This window comes from Bidens hawaiensis, unplaced genomic scaffold (assembly GCF_021521415.1).
Source record: "Bidens hawaiensis isolate Kalapana, Puna unplaced genomic scaffold, B.hawaiensis_p1.1 tig00076330_1, whole genome shotgun sequence".
NCBI lineage: Eukaryota > Viridiplantae > Streptophyta > Magnoliopsida > Asterales > Asteraceae > Bidens > Bidens hawaiensis.
Genome location: NW_027503166.1, coordinates 16,282 through 38,381, shown reverse-complemented (window position 1 = coordinate 38,381; position 22,100 = coordinate 16,282). Strand labels below are relative to the sequence as shown.

General features: G+C 32.8%; 1 protein-coding gene and 2 pseudogenes across 3 annotated transcripts; 1 reads left to right on the top strand and 2 right to left on the bottom strand.

Annotated features, from left to right (window-relative positions):
- The first annotated feature begins 1,856 nt into the window (after positions 1-1,856).
- Positions 1,857-7,462, top strand: LOC143606641 (transcriptional corepressor LEUNIG_HOMOLOG-like; annotated as a pseudogene). The gene is made up of 17 exons (XR_013148790.1): positions 1,857-2,185; positions 2,278-2,336; positions 3,692-3,789; positions 3,911-4,020; positions 4,102-4,352; positions 4,444-4,519; positions 4,602-4,713; positions 4,804-4,853; positions 4,940-5,185; positions 5,274-5,529; positions 5,633-5,756; positions 5,964-6,070; positions 6,161-6,310; positions 6,387-6,542; positions 6,632-6,751; positions 6,821-7,018; positions 7,106-7,462. The product of XR_013148790.1 is annotated as a transcriptional corepressor LEUNIG_HOMOLOG-like (transcript).
- Positions 7,463-7,672: 210 nt separating this feature from the next.
- On the bottom strand, positions 7,673-11,056 carry LOC143606640 (caffeic acid 3-O-methyltransferase-like). The gene is made up of 4 exons (XM_077082342.1): positions 10,589-11,056; positions 8,485-8,795; positions 8,138-8,202; positions 7,673-8,049 (listed from the first exon to the last, which is right to left on the bottom strand). The coding sequence occupies exons 1-4, from the start codon at positions 10,993-10,995 to the stop codon at positions 7,735-7,737; spliced, it is 1,098 nt and encodes a 365-aa protein (XP_076938457.1). The 5' UTR covers positions 10,996-11,056; the 3' UTR covers positions 7,673-7,734.
- Positions 11,057-13,193: 2,137 nt separating this feature from the next.
- Positions 13,194-18,054, bottom strand: LOC143606638 (cathecol O-methyltransferase 1-like; annotated as a pseudogene). Its single transcript, XR_013148788.1, has 4 exons — positions 17,483-18,054; positions 14,395-14,706; positions 13,742-13,791; positions 13,194-13,642 (listed from the first exon to the last, which is right to left on the bottom strand). The product of XR_013148788.1 is annotated as a cathecol O-methyltransferase 1-like (transcript).
- Between the last annotated feature and the right edge of the window lie 4,046 nt (positions 18,055-22,100).

The window sequence follows — 22,100 nt, the reverse complement described above, 5'->3', positions numbered from 1 at the left end:
TGAGATGATTTAGGGTGAGGTTCGCAAAAACACAAAGACACTTAAAAACCAGTCTCTAGCACGTAATGCCTCCTACGTACGGATATTATTAAAGAATTCGTAACCAAATCAAGTTATACCAAGGCTGATCAACTTAATCGTAACCTTTAAACATCAACATTATTTTATCCAATATATTTTAAAAAATCTAAAATTGATTACACAATTTGGTGTATCAATGAGTTAATAACTATTTCAAAACTAAAGGCAATCATAATGACTTCATTAATTTTACGTATATAGTTAGTAATAGTTATTATTATTATTTATATTAAACAAACAAACACAAAACAATATTCTTTTGTAATAACATGAATATACTTTGTTGGCGACCTTTATTTCCACGCTGAATAATAATAATAATAATAATAATAATAATAATATATTATTATTATTATTATTCTCAATCAAAGCCCAACAGGCGTTACACATCTTACACGTCTTCCCACTTTGACCCCACTCACAAACATTACTTTGTTTAGCCCTGCAACCCCTGGCCCACACCAACTCTTCGACTCGACTCTAGTCAAGCCTTTTGTACTCCACCCAACCTCCTTCCATGCCTATTAATATTATTATTATTATTATCAAACCCGAACCTCTCATTTTGTGGCCGCAAAACAAAAAAAAAAAGATTTATTCATTAAAGTTATATTATGTTGCTATTCTTGTTTTCATAAACATTTTTTTTACTTTTTAATGGTTTGTATATATTTAATAAGAAACATATATAATGTATATATTTAATAAACATTATATAGATATATAATTATTATATCATTTGCACGTATTAGTGTTGACATAAAGTTATGCCATTATAGTTTTCAGTTTTTTTTTACTAAAGTTTTTGATTTTGTATTAAACATTCCTTTAATCCTTTATATTATAATATGTATGCCTTAAACTTTCTATCCAACTTAAATTCATGTAGAAATAATATCAAAGTTACGCATGTTAAGTTATATTTTTATACTTTCTCATTTCATATGTAAAATATGTATTTCATAGTAATTTTTAGACTATTATTATTTAACAAGTTATATTTTAATAATCCAAACTATATATTATCATCAATAATTATTCATACCGACAATTTGACTATCGTGAGCCATATTTGTTCGCTTTCATTAGTTATTGCCAAGTTAATCTAACATGGAGGTACTTCTAGTGAACATTTATTTTATCCACCGTAAAATGATGTAAATATTTTAAAATGACAAATAATAATCTAGCTAAACATTGTTAACTATTAACTTCAAAACAAAATAATTACTTAAATGAAAACGCACGCACGATGATTATTAAATAACTCTCAATAAATTATAGAGAAAATATGACCCAAAAGTCTTGTTACACATTACTCGTTTCTCTTGATGACACAAGTGCAACTTACGGCCAAGGTGACAATAATTCATTCGATATCAGTTTGGTTCATTACGATACAAACATTAAAACCAAAAAAAATAAATTATTTAAAAAACCAGTAAATCCCGGACATTGCAACCATTAAACAACGCAAATTCGATCAATATAAATTAAACTATTTACGGTACCAATACCAAAACAAAAAAAAAAATTCATAAATTGTATATATTAAAAAAAATTAAAAAAAGCGGCACCGGCCTGTGGTTTTTAAAAATAGTGAAAATTCAAATTCCAATATTTGCAACGTTTGTTTGTTACTTATGACGCAAGCATATTATGATATTAACATAAACCCTGACCCGAACCTAGCTCCAAGCCTCAGCTTCGTCCTCCGTCTTCTAAACCTTTTGGTATGGACACATTTTCTCTCTTCCTTTATAAAGCCACTTTCTCAGGTCTAATAATAATAATAATAATAATAATATGTTATTGTAATTGTCCCCATTAATAAACAAACTATATCTTCATATTCACATTCATAATCTATAAAACAAAATAAAAACCTAATTACTTTCATCGATTATATATACATATACAGTCAATTGCTCATCGATCTCGATTTTGACCTTGATCGGACTGTTTCCGGTCACCGATTGAAGTTCAATTTCACTTCAATTAACGAAATTGAGTTGAAATTGAGTTGAAGTTATTGAGTCAGGTGTTGTAATTCGTTGTTCGGAAGTGTATTTGATGTTTTTAATGGCGGATTGTACGGAATTACGTAAGTTTAGCTTGCTAATTAATTAGGTTTTGAGTTAATTGATTGATTAATTGATTGAATTTGATGTTATTATTGTTTATTGTAGATTGTAGATTATAATCTGGAGTTGTGAATCAATAATCATGGCGCAGAATTGGGAAGCTGATAAGATGTATGAATTTTATTATTGTTATTATTATTATTATTATTATTTTGAATTTATTTGTTTGTAGGTTAGTGTTAATGATACATGAATATTTGCTAGTGATTTTGATTGTAAATGTTTTGTGAATTGTGCTAAAATAAACTCGGTGACTCGGTTCTTATAAGATGTATCATTATTATTATTATTATTTTGAATTTATTTGTTTGTAGGTTAGTGTTAATGATACATGAATATTTGCTAGTGATTTTGATTGTAAATGTTTTGTGAATTGTGCTAAAATAAACTCGGTGACTCGGTTCTGTTTTATATCTAGGTTGATTTTGAAACCCTAACTTCATTGAAGTTAGAAGCTTTTATTTGTTTTATGTTTCTTTTGATTTTGTAAATCCAGACTAGTAGATTTGTGTGTAAGCTTATTGTTACTGATACATGAAATTTGCTAGAATTGTAATATTTTGTGAATTGTGCTAAAATGAACTCGGTGGTGAGTCGGTTCTACTTTATACATAGGTTGATTTTGTAACCCTAACTTCATAGAAATGAGAACTTTTACTTTTTTTTATATGTTCACTGTTATTGATATATGAAAATTTGCTAGTGATTTTGATTATTAAAGCGTTGTGAATTTGTTTTGTTGATCAGGACTGTAAATATTATGTTCATTCTAGAGCAGTATAGCTTAATTTTGTAACACTAACTTCATAGAAATCGGAAGCTTTTACTTTTATGTTTCTTTTGATTTTGTAAATTTTGAGTAGTAGATTCTGTTTGTAGCTCATTGTTGCTGATACGTGAAAATATGCTAGTGATTTTGATTATTAAACCCTTGTGAACTTGTTTCGTTGGTCAGGACGGTAAATCTTTTGTTCATTCTGTACAACTTAATTTGGTAACCCTAAGTTCATAGAAATCAGAAGCTTTTACTTATTCTATGTTTCAACTGTATGTGTTTTAGTTGTGGTTTAGATGTTAATGTAGTTGCCAGTTTTAGCGTAACAATCTATTAGATTGTATTAGTTATGAACTTGAAAACAAATCGTTTGTTCAGAACGTTAAATTCAGGTAATCTTTTCTTGGGATTCGGATCATTGTTAGTATCATTGTAATTGCAACATGGATCAGATATTTCATGTTAGATGCATTGCACAAGTGCTTCAATAATATTTGTGATTGAAATGTGATCACAAGCTTCAAAGTAACCTACTTTATGAACACACGTTCTTACTTAGTTGAAAGAATATTGTTTTGTTAACGTTCGTGACGCGATAAAAATATACCATATTTGGGATGACGAGTTGGTGGTTTAGTCAGTATACGTGATTCATATTTAATTTATCTTCTATCATATTCCTTTTTGATAGGCTGGATGTTTACATCTATGATTATTTATTGAAATGGAAGATGCACACGTCTGCAAAAGCTTTCATGACTGAAGGAAAGGTTGCTACAGATCCCGTAGGTATGTTGCTTATATCATTATATATGTTCAATAGTGTCTTAAATTAGTTTATATTTTATAAACATGATGCATACAATGTAAAATATATCATATTAGTTGAGTATTAATTATTAATTTACAGCTATTGATGCTCCTGGTGGATTTCTGTTGGAATGGTGGTCTGTTTTTTGGGATATATTTATTGCAAGGACAAACGAGAAACATTCTGAGGCGGCTGCATCATATATAGGGGCATATTTTTGTTGGTCTTTACAATTACATTATTACCCTTGATATGAATCTTATTTTTGTTCTTTTTGAAACAAATGGCAGGCGCAACAAATGAAAGCGAAAGAGAATCAACAGCAGATGCAAATGCAGCAGATGCAGCAAAGGAACGCATTACAAAGGAGGGATCCTAATCATCTGCCGCTTGGTGGCTCTGTAAACGCTATGAATACTGAAGGAATGATGGGAAAACCATCTGCTAGTACACTAGGTGTGAAAATGCAAGATGAACCCATGAAATCGTCTCAATCTATGGTTCCAGAAACCCTTTTGAAGTCAGCCACTAATCATCAAGGGTATAGTATAAAAAAATCTATCTTTTCTTTAGTTTACTTGCATAGATTGGTTGGTCTTCATGTTTCTGTTATTATTTTGTTGTTGATACAGCCTGTTGATACCCGGAAATACTTCAAATGTGTCTTCAACTTTGCAGCAAATTCAAGGGAGACCTCAGTTGAATTCGGTACATTTCTGTTATGGTGAAAGGTTTTATTTATTCTGCTTGTTACATTTTTTATTGACTCATGAACTTCTACAAGTTATAGGAAATTAAGCAAGAAGTTAACATGGATAATACACAGAAATCGTTGGCTACAAATCATTCATCAATTTATGGACAGGCAATTTTGCAGTCAAAGTCTGGACTTGGTGGTGCTGGTAATTTTTGTGAAGTCAGATTTTCAGTCAAAGTTTGACCTTTTAAGAATTTATTTGATTGTTACATTTTATTCCTTGTGAATCTCTCAGGATTGAACCAAGGTGTTACTGGGCTTCCATTAAAGGGCTGGCCTTTAACAGTAAGTAATCATGGTTTTCATTCGTCCATCTTATTTAATAATTTTGTTTTAAGCTATTTTGATGATTGGTGTAATGTGTTCTATAGGGAATCGACAATTTACGCCCCAATATGGGCTTGCAAGTACAAAGGCCAACTATGCAGAATCAAAATCAGTTCTATATGGCATCACAGCAGCAACATGCCTTAACCCAAGCCCAATCCCAGGCTCAAGGTAATCTTGGAGCTTCACCAAATTATGGGCTTGTTGGAATACCGAGAGGCAATCTAACTATGAAAGATGGTCAAACCACAAGAAATGATGGATCCCCTGGTCAAATTAACTCACCTCAGGTTAATATTTTTCGTTATGATTTATATTATTTACAATCATAAATGAAAATGCTTGAGAAATCATAAGAATCGAATATTTATGTAACAGACAAAGATGCCTCAGATGCAACAATCATCTCAACAGCAGGATCAGTTGCAGAATAACAGAAAAAGAAAACAACATTCTTCTTCCGGGCCCTCAAATAGTACCGGTACAGGTAATACAGCTGGTCCATCACCAAGCTCCCCAGCATCAGCGTATACACCAGGCGATGGATTAAACACCGCCAGCAGTTTGCAGAAAAAGCATGATGATGTACGGGTCAGATGGAACCGGTGGGCTCACGTCTTCAACTAACCAGCTGGTAAGCTAGTCAAAAAGGGTTGGGTCTGGTTGGGCCAACTTACTAACACTTAATCTGTCCATTTTCACTTCTAATAACTAAACAATATGCCAATTATGATTAGGATGATATTGATCATTTTGGGGATGTTAATTTGGATGATAATGTGGAATCTTTTCTGCAACAAGAAGGCGGAAATGATAGAGAAGTATATGGTACCATGAAGCACAAGAGCGAGCCTTCAAAGGGTATTGATTCATCTTATCTGATTTACGCATTGAAATTTATTATCATGCTTAAATAGTTATTGTAAGATTATGAAAGACTGAATTGCATTCTGAGTAGGTTACATTACAATTTATAGACAGTACAAGGAAACCTTAATAATCTTAAATGCGCACGTGGGATCAATACTAGAAACCCTAATCTGATATACATTCCAATATTTGTAACAGGTTTTTCTTTTGGGGAAGTTGGTTGTAGACGCGCAAGAAGTAAAGTCTTGTGCTGTCATTTTTCTTCAGATGGTAAGCTGCTTGCTAGTGCTGGCCATGACCAAAAGGTAAACTGCAATATTATTATTATTATTATTATTACAGTGTTGTAATTATGTGACGTTAAGTGAAGTTTAATAATTAGTTGCTATTTTCAGGCAGTTTTGTGGAACATGGATACCTTAAAAACCGAAAGCACACATGAAGAACATCAACTTTTAATTACTGATATTCGGTTTAGACCAAATTCGACCCAGTTTGGAACTACATCCCTTGATCATTCTGTGCGAATATGGGATGCAGCTAATGTAAGATAGCTATTTCTATTTTAACTTTCGTACATATCTAAAATGTTTTCCTAATTAGTTAAACTCTTTATTTCAGCCAAGCTATTGTCTGCATGCACATACGACACACACTTCACATATCATGTCACTAGATTTTCACCCGAAGAAGACAGATCTCTTTTGCTTCTGTGACGATGCAAATGAAATCCGTTACTGGAATCTCAACCCGTTTCAATGCACTCGTGTTTCTAAGGTTCGTCATGAGTTTTAAACTTTTAATATCATCTGAACTCTTTTAAGTTTTAATATATGAAGTTTTATAGTTTATGATTCTGAGTGTAGCAAGGTGGTATCGCACAAGTAAGATTCCAACTCGGAAGTGGACAGTTGCTGGCATCTGCATCAAATAAAGTCGTGTCAATCTTTGATGTTGAAACCGATAGACAAACTCATTCGTTGCAGGTATTTTATTATTTTTACGCTTTATTGGATGCATTTACTTTCAATACTTGTGGTTTACTGGGTTTGCAGGAACATATGGGAAATGTTAATTACTTGAGTTGGGATGCGAACGGGGAATATTTGGCTTCTGTAAGCAACGATAGCGTGAGAGTATGGTCTGTGGGGTCTGGTGAGTGCATTCATGAGTTCAACTCCAGTGGAAACCAGTTCTATTCTTGTGTTTTTCATCCGAGTTATCCTGCTCTTTTGGTGATCGGTGGAATGCGCGTGAGTAAATTTCTATTTTTCTTTAGTATTATTTTTTAAATTTTAAATAAAACGTTATAATATCTTAAATATTGAATGTGTGACTAGTCTTTGGAGCTATGGAACATGGCTGAAAACAAGAGCATGACAGTTCAGGCCCATGACGACATAATTGCGGCTTTGGCACAGTCATCGGTTACTGGAATGGTTGCATCGGCGAGTCATGACAGTTCTGTTAAGTTATGGAAATAAAAGATATATGATACAGATAACATGGGAGGTATTTAATATTAAGACTTAATTAAAACATATATAATATATATATGGTTAACAGTATTATATGATGTTATATTATAAATGGTCTTGGCAGCAAAGTTGTTAGGAGTATTAGATTGTTTGTCTCGAGTCAAATGTACTCGTCACCGAGTTAACTCATGATCAGTTATAAACTTTGATATTTTCTTTTCTTATTTTCTTGATGCATAATGTTCATGATGTTGCACCATTCATACTGAAATGCGACACTTTTTCGTCGTCTCTCCTAGCTATAAGCCTGTAACAATGCTTTTTTTATTTCAACCACGACACTTTTAATGTTTTCTCTATCACAACGATTTTTTAAACGATAAATGCATTAAACGTGTCGCTTTTGTTTATTATGATATACAATAAAAGTAAATATTAAGTTGTTTTTACTTCAAGTCCTCATCACACAACAATTACATTCAACATCAAGTTTAAACATTCTTGTAGAATTCCATGATCTTAAAACTAGCGACCTGGCCAACAATTTCCATAGAAGTGAATCCAGCTTCGTTGGCCAAGAGGTTGAATTCTTTTGCGGTTCGCTCTTTGCCACCAGGGTTAGCAATTAGCATTATTATATCAGTATCGACGGCAACCTTAGAAGCTTCATCACTATCGCTGATATCACTTTCAGGGTCTGGAATGATTGCTTCCACCACCACCACCTTACCGCCCTCGGGTAATGCTGCCCAACAGTTCTTTAGAAGCTTGGCGCAGTAATTGTCACCCCAGTCATGAAGTATCCACTAGAAGAAAGAAAAATCATTATAGATGTTGAACTAAAAATGTTATTACTTAAACAAACACCATGTTTAAAAATATTAATGTACCAACCTTCATGAAAATAACATCTCCTTTAGGAACACTTTGGAACATATCTCCTCCCACATGCTCCACACCTAGTCAAGAACATCCAACAATTATGATCGATCAGACCGAGCTAAAGAGGATAATTTTAACGAGTGTGTCATAACCAAGGTTGGGGCGACACACACACTTTTCTACCCTTATTTTGATTTTTATTAAAAAACATTGAATATGATTGTTAGCTCACCCAATGCTGTCTGTTTCGTTGAGTAATCGGCGCCTAGACGTGATTTTTACACCCATGGGTATAATAATAATAGTGGTTGAAAGATAATAACTCCAATGAATGTGTGTGTTTATGAAATTGAATATACCTTTGTAAGGAGGTGCATCCTTAATGACATGGGGCAGGTCAAAGTTGATCCCCTTAATATTAGGGTACTTAGAAACAATAAGCTCAAGATTAGCACCTAAACCACCACCTACATCTACCAACTCTTTGACACCTTCAAATCCCTTGTACTTTTCAAGGATCATCTTCATCACTATTCTTGTGTTGTCATACATGCACTTGTTGAATACTTCATTGAATCTATTGTCTTTTGCAGGATACTCAAATGCATTCATTCCATGAGCCCTGTCAAATGGGACGCCTCCGTCAACAACTGCATCTTTTAGGTGATACCTGCCTCAAACATAATAATATGGTGATTAATCTTAACCTCTTAAAAAAAATCTGTTTATAACCTATTAATAATCGGGTTATCCAAGACAAGTTGACACAAGTAAATCATATCATATGTGTGGTAGTCAAGAATTTATAATAACAATAACAGTTTTGTAATCATGATGCTTAGGTGATTTGCATCAAAAGCAAGACACATTTATCTTTGAAATTGTATACAAAATTATTTTCTTACAACTTTAAAGATAATAGCTTGTAAATGTAATGATGTTACAACATTTGCTAAATAAAATAAAGTAATTATAACTATAATTATATGAAATGTAAGCATATCAAATGTAGGTATGCCATAGAGAATAATAAAATGGTGTCTTGTATACAAAGACAAAAATGTAAAAACCATTTTGGCGAGATTACCATAATCTTCTGGCTACTAAATTTAGAAGTTGGACAAAAAGCGTCAAGAGAAATCTAAACTCGAGCTTGACTTGTTTAATTTAAAAGATATTTAGTACAACATTTTTAACGCTTTATGACTAAATCTCAAGCTCGGCCCATGAGAAATGTTCGACTATTTTATTATTTAACTATTATATATAATATAGGAAGGAAATATCTAATAGAATAGTAACCAACTTTCAAAAGTGTTCCAAGTAGGTCACTCATACATAAGTTTCTCAAATCGGGTCACTAAATCTTCAAATCGAGTCTCACTGATTTCTTTATTTGTTAAGAAAGAAATGAATGATAAGATGTGGGGATCGGAATTGACAATATATGTAGTTATATTTTTAAAAAATTAAAAAACGTTAATTATATTAAAATTTAAAAATAAAAAATAGAATCCACGTCGCCACTCAACGTCAACATAAAAAAAATATAAAAAAATTTCCTATGTGAAACAAAAAATAAAAACGTTAAAAAAACATGTTAAAACCTTTAATTTAATAAAATATGAAAGTTGAGTGACTTAATTGTAACACTTTATGAAGTTGAGTGACCTAATTAGAACACTTTTGAAACTTTGTTACTATTCTATGAAATTGCCCAGTTATTCTACAAATGGGGACAATGTTGAGAATGATTAGAAGAATTTATGATAAAAAAACCTAAAAAAAAGGAAAATCATAACTCACAATTAAAAAAAACTAAAAAAAAGGAAAAAGAAAAACACAATGATGCTTTACTTTTATTATAATCTAAATGATAAATGATGATTTCTATTTGACTTCTAAAAAGGTTTTTGTTTTGATTTAAACAAATTATACCAAACACGTTTACCTTTCAATTTCTAGCTATTATACAAATTCATGTTAGCACCCACTGGCCACCACCAGACCTAAGGTGGGTTCTTTCGGATCAATCATCAAGCTAGTATGAACTCTCTTGAGGAGGGCGCATTGGAGTAATTTCAAGTTCTTGTAGTCTTTTATGTTGTTTTTGTTTGTTTGTTCGTGTTTGATGGTTGTTCTTTAGCGTCTCGCTAGTTTGCTTTTTGATTAATGAATTGCCATCTTTCATAAAAATATTAAAAAAATTAAGGATTACATCCTTTAAAATAAGTTAACTATAAACTAGATACCAATGGGGCTCCTGGCTTTATTTATAAAATTAGATAAATATGGTAATAGTTTAGTTATTTTAGAAATGGCATTTAATGCATTAGCTATTTATATAAACATAAACAAAATTTTATACTAATAACAACTTACTTGACATGTTATCTCATGTTATCTTGGTTATGATCATGTGTAAAGAAGCTAGATATAAGACCGTAAATATAGATAACTAACCAGCAATCAACGAGTACTTTATCATAGATAAGGTGAAGCACTGAAGCATGAGACGTCCCGTCCTGCCTTCGGACATAATTATTAGACAATTTTGTCATGCCATACAAGTTCTTAGAATTTCCATGTTCATCCTTGACTACACTTGATGTAAGAACCGAGTGTCTAGCAAGAAACCGGAGAATCCTTTCAATTAATGCTGGTGTTTCATTGGTTTGTCTAGGAAGACTAGAAGCAAGATCAAAACACGAGAACTGGGCACCAGGAGTCTTCGCCATGATCTCAAAGAGATCGAGTTCTATAGCCGTTTTAACGACCATAGGAAGAACCATGCCCCCGGTTATTTGATTCACTTGAAGTAGCCCTTCCTCTTCTTCGGACATTTTGTAATCTTTTTGTGACAAGTTCATGGTTGGATCAAATGAACAATGTCTAATGGTGAATCTTAGTTTTGATTTTGAAATGATATTTGTATATATAGACCACTACACACAAACATCAGTTGTTGGATGACTTTTTAGAGGCTGGCCATTTCTCCACTCAACTAATAATTATTTTAATGTTATATTCTTTACCACCTATATATTCAATAATGGCTAATTAAATAATAATTAGGGGATTATATTATTCCTTGTTGGTAAAACTTCACTATTGAGATGGGCCACGTCTCACCAACTACTCACTTAAAAGCGCGGAAATATTGACCATATTCCCATAGAGTATATTATGGGTTTATTTGAGCCTTAATACAAGTTAATGAGTTATTTTAGGTTAATGAACAGCAAAGGCCTAGTAGTTCGAGATCATCCTGATAAATGAATCATCATTTAGACTAAACAACAAAACATGATGACTCGGTCCACCCATTTAGAAGGAAACCAACAACTAGAAAAATCACCTAGATCAACCCGGCAGGAACAAATTACTTTAGGTGAAACTCAAACCTGTGACCCTTACATGGGATGTTTCAGGAATCACGTGATTGATTAAATAGTAAGCTCTCGTATCTCTCTCATTGAGTCTTAGTTTGAGTCACCCCAAATTCTCTTCAAGTTTATTAATTCCAGGCAAGATCAACAGGTACCTATTAGGAGATTGACAATATTATCAAGGAAGGAGGATAAGCACCTTATTATGTCCTTCATGAGTATCTACTTCATGGGTGTGTTCATGAGTATGTTTATATTGTGTTGATAATTTCTAAGATTTTATCTTAGTAGTAATTTTCAACATTTAGTAACCAATTTTAGGTGTTTAAAAATAACTATTTGTATCATTATATGCAACCTTTACAACTCTTATAAATTAAAAGTTAAATATTTTTAGAAAAAATTACAAATTTTGTCCTTTTGAATTACATAAATTATGAAATGAGTCCTTTATAAAAAATAGTTTCACTCCTTGTCCTTTATTTGGATGTTTGCCATGGTTTTTGTCCTTTAAGCTAACACCTGTTAACTTTTCCCGTTAAACAGCCCCATGTGCATAAAAAGTGATGATGGACATAATCGTCTTTTCCCTTGCCCCTTCTCTTTCCTCATCCTCACCTGTTAAACTTCAACACACTTAAAATAATTAACACCCTTTATAATTTAGAAACCCTAATTCCCAAATTATTCCTGACGATTCTATGTGATTTGAAGCCGTGGATGACTACGCCGGGGAAGTACTTAACGGCGATGGTGTGCACAAGGAGGCGACGGTGTAGGGCGGGACGAGGCTGGAGGATTATCCGGCGGAGAGAGAGCGGTGGTACGTGGTGGTGGCGGAGGATGTGGGTTGGAGTTTGTGGTGGGTTATCCCTGAACGGATGGATTAGTGTTTGATGAAGATAGGGCCTCCGTAGAAGCGGCGAGAACAGAGGCTGATCCAGTACCAGTACCAGTACCGTTTAAATTCGGGTTCAATTGGGTTGAATTGCCGTTAATAAAGTAAGAATAAACGGAAGAAAACTGACATCCAACAGATCCATCTGTACTATTCGCTTTAGAACTTGGGATTTTGAAGCTTGACCTATTAAAGATATTGGAAAACCATGGAATTGAAGGGTTTTGTGAAGGATTGAAAGCTAAAAACACAGTGAAAGCGATGAAGATAGCGATGAATACGTAGGCAAAAGCCCTGGTTTTTTTAGTTCTGAAGGTGAATAATTTAGGGAACTTGAAATCTGAAGCTTCAGTTGTTGTTCCATTATTATTATTATTATTATTATTATTATTAATGGGTGTATACTTGGCTGAATCCACCATGGAAGTGGAGCTGTGGAGTCCAGAGTAGTATGAGAGATAGAGAATGGAGTGTGTGATTAGAGAGAGAAGCTGATGTGCGATTAGGGTTTTAAATTATAAAGGGTGCTAGTTTAACAGGTGAGGAAGGCAGGGAAAAAGACGATTATGCCCATCACGTTTTATGCACATGGGCCTGTTTAACGGAAAAAGTTAACGGGTGTTAGCTTAAAGGACAAAAGCCATGGCAAACATTCAAATAAAGGACAAAGAGTGAAATTATTTTTGATAAAGGACCCATTCCATAATCTATGTAATTCAAAAGGACAAAATGTGTAATTTTTTCTATTTTTAATATAATAACCTATCAATTTTGCCATCTTCAGTTAACGAACCAAGAAAAATGCAGGATTCATTAACGATACGTTGTTTTTGTTTATTATCACAGAAAACGAAAGTACATATAAAGTTCTTTAACTTGAAATCCTCGCCACACAACTATTGCATTCAACATATAAGTTTAAACGTTCTTGTAGAATTCCATGATCCAAAACGTAGAGACCCTGCAAACAAATTCCACGGAAGTGAATCCAGCCTCTTTGGCCAAGATGTATTCTTTTGCCGTTCTTTCTTTGCCACCAGGGTTGGCAAGCAACATTATCATATCGGTATCAAAGGCGGTCTTAGAAACTCCATCACTACAAGTAATATCACTTTCAGGGTCGGGAATGATCGATTCGACCACCACCACCTTACCGCCATCTGGCAATACCGTCCAACAATTCTTTAGAAGCTTGGTGCAATAATTGTCACTCCAGTCATGAAGTATCCACTTAAAGAAAGGGAAAACAAAATCGTTGTAGTTATTTTTCTAAAAAGATTATTATCTAAACGAATATTATCTTAAACAAAAAAAATATGATGTACTAACCTTCATGAAAATAACATCTCCTTTAGGAACACTTTGTAAATGCTCCACACCTAGTCAAGAACATCCATCAATTGTCATTAGTTAACTCATGAACTGATTGCTTGTTTTATTGCTTGAACTCTACGTCTCTACGATTTCATTCATGCTTAAAACCCTAATTTAGATAAATTAACAAGTAACAAGCCACAATGTGGACATACAAAGCCTACCAACTAAACCCACGATAACTCAACAAACAAAAAAGTGACCCATACCTTGTTAAACATTAAACTTGTGACTAGCTAACTAAAATAAAAAAAAATAATAAAATCTTCTAAATCCGTAACTGATCCTCAATTTCGACCAATGACCCATTCACATGTAGACCCACCGTGACCCATCGACTTGTGAACAAGCCCGATTAATTAAGCCTACACTTTTTACCCTTATATCTTTAATTCTTTATCAAACATGTATTTGATTACCAATCCGATCAGTTTGGCTTGTTATTTCTCGAAACCTTCGTTAGTGTTTAGGCCGAGACATTTTAACAAAGCCAACCAACTAGACCATTAGTACCCCTAATTTTGATATACTTGATTTAGGTCTTTTAGTGATATTCATTGAAAGATAACAATTCTAATGAATGTGTGTTTATGAAATTGAATACATACCTTGGTAAGAAGGTGCATGCTTGATGACATGGGGTAGGTCAAAGTTGATCCCCTTAATATTAGGGTACTTAGAAACAATAAGCTTAAGATTGGCACCTAAACCACCACCTACATCTACCAACTCTTTGACCCCTTCAAACCCTTTATACTTTTCAAGAATCATCTTCATCACTATTCTTGTGTTGTCATACATGCACTTGTTAAATACCTTATTGAATCTATTGTCTTTTGTAGGGATACTCAAATGTATGCATCCCATAAATCCTGTCAAATGGGACGCCTCCTTCAATAACTGCGTCTTTCAACTGATACCTGCCCAATATCTACATATTCTAATAAAGTAAAATAATGTAGACACATGTTAGTTTGTGGTTAATTCTTACAATTGTTGTTCCCTCCAAAACTAATATATGTTATAAATTAATAATTATTCGCTTTCCTTTTACACTATATTTATAACATGATTAAATTATTTATTTTTCTTTAAACTTTACTTATATTATATCTATACACTTTTGTAATAATAAATATTTACATGTTATACCACTACTCATTGTTAAAATATTTCACAATATACTTGGTGAAATCTAAAAATCAACAACATATCGTTAAATATTGAAAAAAATATAATTTTAAATGTTATCATTAACATATTACACTATGTATATTGTTGAAGATTGTAAATAAAAAAAACACTAATATGCTTTCAATTTACGAAGTAATTTTTTTAATCATTAAATTATAAATATATGCTTAAAAGTTGATCCATTTTTTATAAATAAATCCATTTATCTGTTGTTTTTTTTGTACATTGTCATATAATTTTATAAAGTATAAATATATGATTTAAATATATATATTTATATTTCCGATTAATTTAGTAAACTATACATATATGTGTTAAATTGTAAGGTAAGGAGAGTATATATACCAACACTTTCAAATATATTAAAGTTTATCATATTTAGTTTTTTGTGTTTTTTTATTAAGGACTGCTGCGGGTTTTTTGTGGAACTTAAATTTGATTGTTACGAGTTAAAAGTTGGTTAATAGATCATTTGGTATAAATTAACTACATTTGGCTCAAAGTTGTTACGGGTAAAAAGAAGTAATCTGAATATTTTTAAAATTTTGAGAATGCAAATAGATTTATTGTTAAATTTGTTACGTGTTCAAAGTTTTGACTTGAAAATGTAAAACAAATGAAAGTTAGAATTTTGAATGTGATTGGGTTTCGGATCTATTTTTAAGGACATTTTTGAAAATAGTCAAGATTCGGGATTTTGCACGTTGAATATTTTTCCCCTGACTATTAAAATTTAAGAAAAAATGACAAGCACTTCCGACATGCCACCTCAAGGTCTGTCAATGCTTCTAACTTTTATCAAATTAGAAAAAATTATGTCAACATTGACTTTTCCTTAAATAGTGATCAGAATGTTTTATGTGAAGCATGACGTACAAAATTATGTTCAAGTGAAGCAAATATTCACAAAATTTAACATGTTAACATGTTATTTTTTTTTGTCAATTGGCAAAGTTGAGAAACCCCTCAAAATTATCAAAATATTTTTATGATGTCGCTCAAAACTATTATTATATGAGAAGTATTCTCCAAAATTGGTTCATAACTAAATTTATTTCAATTATACATATATGATACTGAGAATAAATTTTCAATAGATAAAGTGTTATTTAGTATGTTTTTGCACGTGCATTATTTTTTAATTAAGTTCATTTTTCTTTTTTTTTTTGAAAAATTTATTTTGTGATATAAATAAAATCAATTTATGTGTAATGATAAAGGCATAGATGTAATACAGTTTTCTATGCACATTATGCATTATTTTATTTGAAACTTAATTACTTGGATTATTCCGTGTGCTACACGGGCTTTAAAACTAGGAAAATAATATGATGATTAATCTTAACTTTATTTGGGAAATTGGGTCAATTTGAAAACCATTTTAGTGATAAAGAGTTAGGAAATAAAATAACTCTAAAAGAGGCATGTCATATCAAACAATTAAAAAGCCATCAGAGTATACTAAAACTGTTTACAACCTAGTAAAATTGATAATCTAAGACAAAAGTCTATGAAGTAAGATTAAAAACCTTAGGTAGGTAAAAAATCATAGGTATATATATATATATATATACTCATGGATTTACAATAACAGTAAATAGCTAGTTTTCTTGTAATCATGATGTTTACTGTATAGGTGATTTGCATCAAGCAAGATGTACACATTCTACTTTGGAATTATATACAGTCTGCTTTCTTATCATTATATGCAATTGTATGTAATGATGTTACATCAATTGCTACAGAAATAAAAGTAGTTATAAGCTTAGTTATATGAAAATGTAAGCATATCAAATTTACGTATGATATATTGACTAACATAATAATGCCTGATAATCCAGTATACATATACAAAAATGTAAAACTACGTTATTATAACAAAATTTATTATATTATATTATATTATATTATATTATATCATATCATACCATATCATATCATATCAAGTTAATTACGAGTATATTTTATCATACCGTACCTTATCTTATTACAATTAGATTATATTATTTACATTTATGTTACATTACATTATTTTTATTAAATTTATGCTGCATTTACATATCATATTTAATTATATCGTATTATATATTATATTATATCATATCATACCGTACCTTATCTCAAATTCAGGCTTGATCTTGTTTATGTTCGATTCGATAACAAACTGATTCGAGTATAGTGTTTAAGCTAGTGTTTTGACTTGTTTATACCCTACACTATAATTTATATCTATTGGGACTTCAAAAAAAGTTTTGTTTTTTTGACTCAAAACAAATTTTACCAAACACGTTGAACCTTTCAATTGCCACCTACGGCTTGGAGTTGGACGTACGTATAAGCCGAAGTGTAACTTTAAGGATTACGTCTTTCAAAATAAAGTTATTTTATTTAACACATTAAGTATTTATATGGGAACTAATGTTGATACTAAAACCATCACTACTAGGATCTCATGTCATCATATATATGACTGGGATCATGTGTATTTCGTAGACGACTAACCAGCAATCAACGAGTACTTTATCGTAGATGAGAAGAAGAAGTGAAGCATGCGACGTCCCGTCTTGCATTCGGACAAAGTCATTGGACACAGTTGTCATGCCATACAAGTTCTTAGAATTTCCATATTCATCCTTGACCACGGTTGATGTAAGAACCGAGTGGCAAGCAAGAAAGCGAAGAATACGTTCTATTAATGCCGGTGTTTCATGGGTTTGTCTAGGAAGACTAGAAGCAAGATCAAAACATGAGAACCGGGCAGCAGGAATCTTCGCCATGATCTCAAAGAGATCAAGTTCTATAGCCGTTTTAACGACCATAGGAAGAACCATGCCCCCGACTATTTGATTCACTCTAACTAGCCCTTCCTCTTTTTCGGACATCTTGTAATCTTCTTGTGACAAGTTCATGGTTTGATCAAATTATTAACGGCTATTGGTGAGCCTTAGTTTTGATTTTGAATGATATTATTTAGACCATAGACCAGTGACCACTACACACAAACATTAACGATTGGAAGGCAGGCCGTTCATAAAAAAAAGCTATTAATTTTTTTAATATTATATTACCCACCCCTTCCCCATGCACACCTACACATATTAAAATTATTGTAAATATCCCAAGTTCCCACATATACTTTAGGTACAAAGTAATTACGCTATTTATAAATTTCCTTAATTAGAAAATAACTATTGTTTTACCGGGCAGGATAAAACCCAAGCGTTGTCGGTCCCAAGCATTAAGGCGGTAAGTCTAAGAGAATTCGGTCGGTTTTCGGTTTCATGCATTATTGAATCGAAACTAAAACAAAACTTATAAAAATTGAGGTGGACCAATGAAGTGACGTCGGTCGATAAAACCTGACCATCGTCAATTCTAGACGTTGAGGCGGTGAACCTACGCATATTCGATCGTTTCCGTCACATTCGTTACGGTACAGGAACGGAAACAAAAATTAACGGCTTCAGTTGATTTTTATTACATTCGTTACGAACCAGAAATACAAAAAAAAACTGAAATGGTCAAACATGATTGGTGCCGTCACATTCGTTACGGTACAGGAACGGAAACAAAAATTAACGGCTTCAGTTGATTTTTATTACATTCGTTACGAACCAGAAATACAAAAAAAAAGTTAAAAAAAACTGAAATGATCAAACATGATTGGTGCCACATGGACCAATAAGGATTCCAGCGGCACCAAACCTTGCAATTGTTATATATAATAATTACTACAACTATAAGAATAATTATGCTATTTATAAAAATAGTTATTTTATATATAGAATAGTTATAATATCGTGTAAGTAGAGTAATTATTATGTATATATAGAGCAAGCATCGTTGTAATCATGGTTGTTATATAAGTAAAATAGTTATATCTACAACTAGAGTAATTAGTGAAACATATTTACTCTATCTATATATATTTATTCATGTTTCTCTCTTTCAACCATTGAACACACAAATAAAGGAGCAAAATAGAAATAGCCTTAACATGCTAAACAATTAGTTTACTTACGTAAATAATTACTCTACGTACTTATGTTATTAACTGTAACTTCTTTTCTTTTCATTCAAATAAATGACACTTTGTTATAGTACGATTAAAGATATCACAAGTACGAACCAAACAAAAGCACGATGCAATTCTGTAAATAAGCGATTGAAGAAATCACGACGTGTTATTTCAGTTGACCGAGCTTAATTTAAGATAAGTTATTTCAGTTGATCAATTTAATTGAACTTGCAAACCCTTGCAAAAAGTGATGCTCTGTATTTTTTTCATTTGTATTTAATCTAATCCCTATATACTATAATGGTTGGTTAGTAGAACTTCACTATTGATATGGGCCACATCTCACCAACTACTCACTTATTAGTAGAGCGGCAATAAGTATGTTATGGGTTTATACGAGCCTTAATACATGGTAATGAGTTATTTAGGTTAAATATAAGCTTTAATGGGCTTAACTACGGAAAAATAAAAATAAGAAAATGTGTGTAACATTCTGATTTGATGGCATGAGTTTGTATAGGATGCTAATTAAGGCTCAGGGTTCTTATAGTTTCAGGAAAGCTCACTCGAGTATTGTAAGTAGTTTTAAACCTTGTCACAAAAATATGTGAACATGACGGATCATTTTGGTTTGATTTGTTCTCCCCTGTCACGCTCTTCACAACTTCTCCTGATTCGTTGGAGACCATGCGTGTTTCAGGAATCACGCAGTTGATCAAGTAGACATCCGGTACTCATGTTCGTCACGTCTCTCATATCATTTTTATTGAACAACTAATATTTTCACAATGTCTCAAGTAAAACTAGAACTCACAATTTTATCTTTTGGTTGTATGCCATACCTTTGCCACAACCATCTCTCAATCATTTTTTATTTAATTTTAGAGATGATTGTTAAAAAAATGTGTATTTGGTCAATATTCCAAGACAAAAAGAGGTGTTAGGTTGATACTATTGAAAACCAGTTTTTTTAAAAGTTATTATTTTATCTTTTTGAGCGGCATTGAATTTTATTAATAATAAAATTGGTGATTCGTAAGGAGCAACATACCTATTCAACAGACAACAGGTACAATACAAACGTTATTAGTTAGTAATCAGTTCATTAAATATGATTAATTATTAAAAAGGTATGCCTGCCAGAACGTATGTTTTTTATAAGCGATTAGGGAAGATGAACATAAACATAAACAACACCGGTTGAACCTTTATAGTGGGTCTAAAACGGATTTAAAATTGGTACATTTTTCGTAAAAGAAATATATTTTTCCTTAGAAATACAACACAATGGCACACATCTTTATGTGGACTTCTCTTGGGTAAAATCATACTTCAAATGTTAAAAGTCACACAATAAAACATTTATAGTTGGAGTGAGTCCTGGTGAAAAAGAGATATTTTTAAATACACATTAGTGACTATTGTTATTACTCGACATCATGTAGTGAAAAACTGATCAAGGGTTTGATCAAGGCGTAAATGATTGCCAAATGTGTTTTCTCGTCCTGAGCGAACGAAGTTCCATGCCCAACATAAAATTTGAAAGACTGAGAGCACGAATCATATATATGTCAATAGTAAATCCTTAATGTGAGGCAAGCATGGGCTTAATCTTTTAGAAAATGAATATTATATTAATTAGAAAAGAAGCCAAATAATGGATGCTTTAGACAAAGGAGTAATTAGTACAAGTTGGTGGTGGGACGACTTAGAATTAGAAAACATAACTTTTTATACAAATTTCAAAAATCAAAAATAGTTTCTTTTAATGTGTTTATTATTAATTGATCAATATCCATTCCATCGGAATTAAAATTAGGCGAATTATGATACATCCGGACCAAAAGGATACAAAGGGCACGTAAAGCATATAGAAGCTGGGAAAAAGGAGTCGAATTTTATCCCGGGTTAAAACTTACGAATTCCAGGAAATTTAAGTCTGTTTTATTTCGTGTGTGTTTGTTGTGTGTGCCTGTTAGGGCCTAATGGTCGAATGGGCGTCAGCATTTTAAAGATACTTCTCCTACAAAAACCACTCAAACTTAAATCAATTTTCCAGACGAACTCTCTCAAGTTTTAAACAAACTCTCAATATTCAAGTTTTCTTTCTTTCGTTCAGAAAATGGAATCATCATCAAAGTCGGCACGGAAACAAAAACAATTTCAAAATTTATTGAGAATTTGTTTTTAGTTGATTTTAATTTAAAAATAATAAGTACTTTGAATTTAAAAATAAATCAAAATGTGAGAAACTGGGTGAAGAGGTAGGTCCCAGCAGAGCCCAGTTGGACCCGCAAGACTCACCTTAAACAGGGACGTCTGCGCAGAGACCAACTGGATCCGCAGAACCAACCATGCTCAGAGACGTGACGTCCTTACGCGCAGTACGCAAGCTGGTCCCGCAGGAAAAGCCTCCCAATGGTGAAGGACTCCGCCTGTCCCCGCAGCCTCGGATACAAGCCATTAGGGAAGGCCACCCGCGCAGCATGGCTACACGCACAAGACACTTAGCTCTCGATCATTCAGTGTCACCTGAAGGAATGAGCAAAGCCGGGAGCAATCCCGCACAGAGGCGGAGGGGGAATACTCCCGCCCAAATAAGCCTGTCTGTATACTGAAGGATCTTTTACTGTACCTGACGAGGTATGGGCGAAAGATCTGATCAGAGATACGACAGCTCACTGATACAGTATGGCGAGCAGCATGCTCCTGTACTGTATCACTATTAGCCGCTGCCTACTCACCAACTACTGTCATACCACGTGCGTAGCCGGCAGTTGGTGGAAAGGGAATAGTATACAGCAGGCCTGGTCACTATCAGCCGCTGCCTACCCACCAACTACCAGCAGGGCACGTGCGTAGGCTACTGTTGATGAACAGGAACACTGTTGCAGCCGGCCATACCTCCTTGGAAACCTACCTTCGGCTATAAATACCCCAAATGGTATGATCATATCTTATCACATTATCATCATAATATACCTGATATCTGCTCTAGCAATCTCTTAATATACTTTTATATTTAAAGAGCAATCTAGTCTGATTCTCACGCCGGAGGGTGGTCACAAGGAGGACCCCCCCCTTCTCAGTGACGAGCTCACG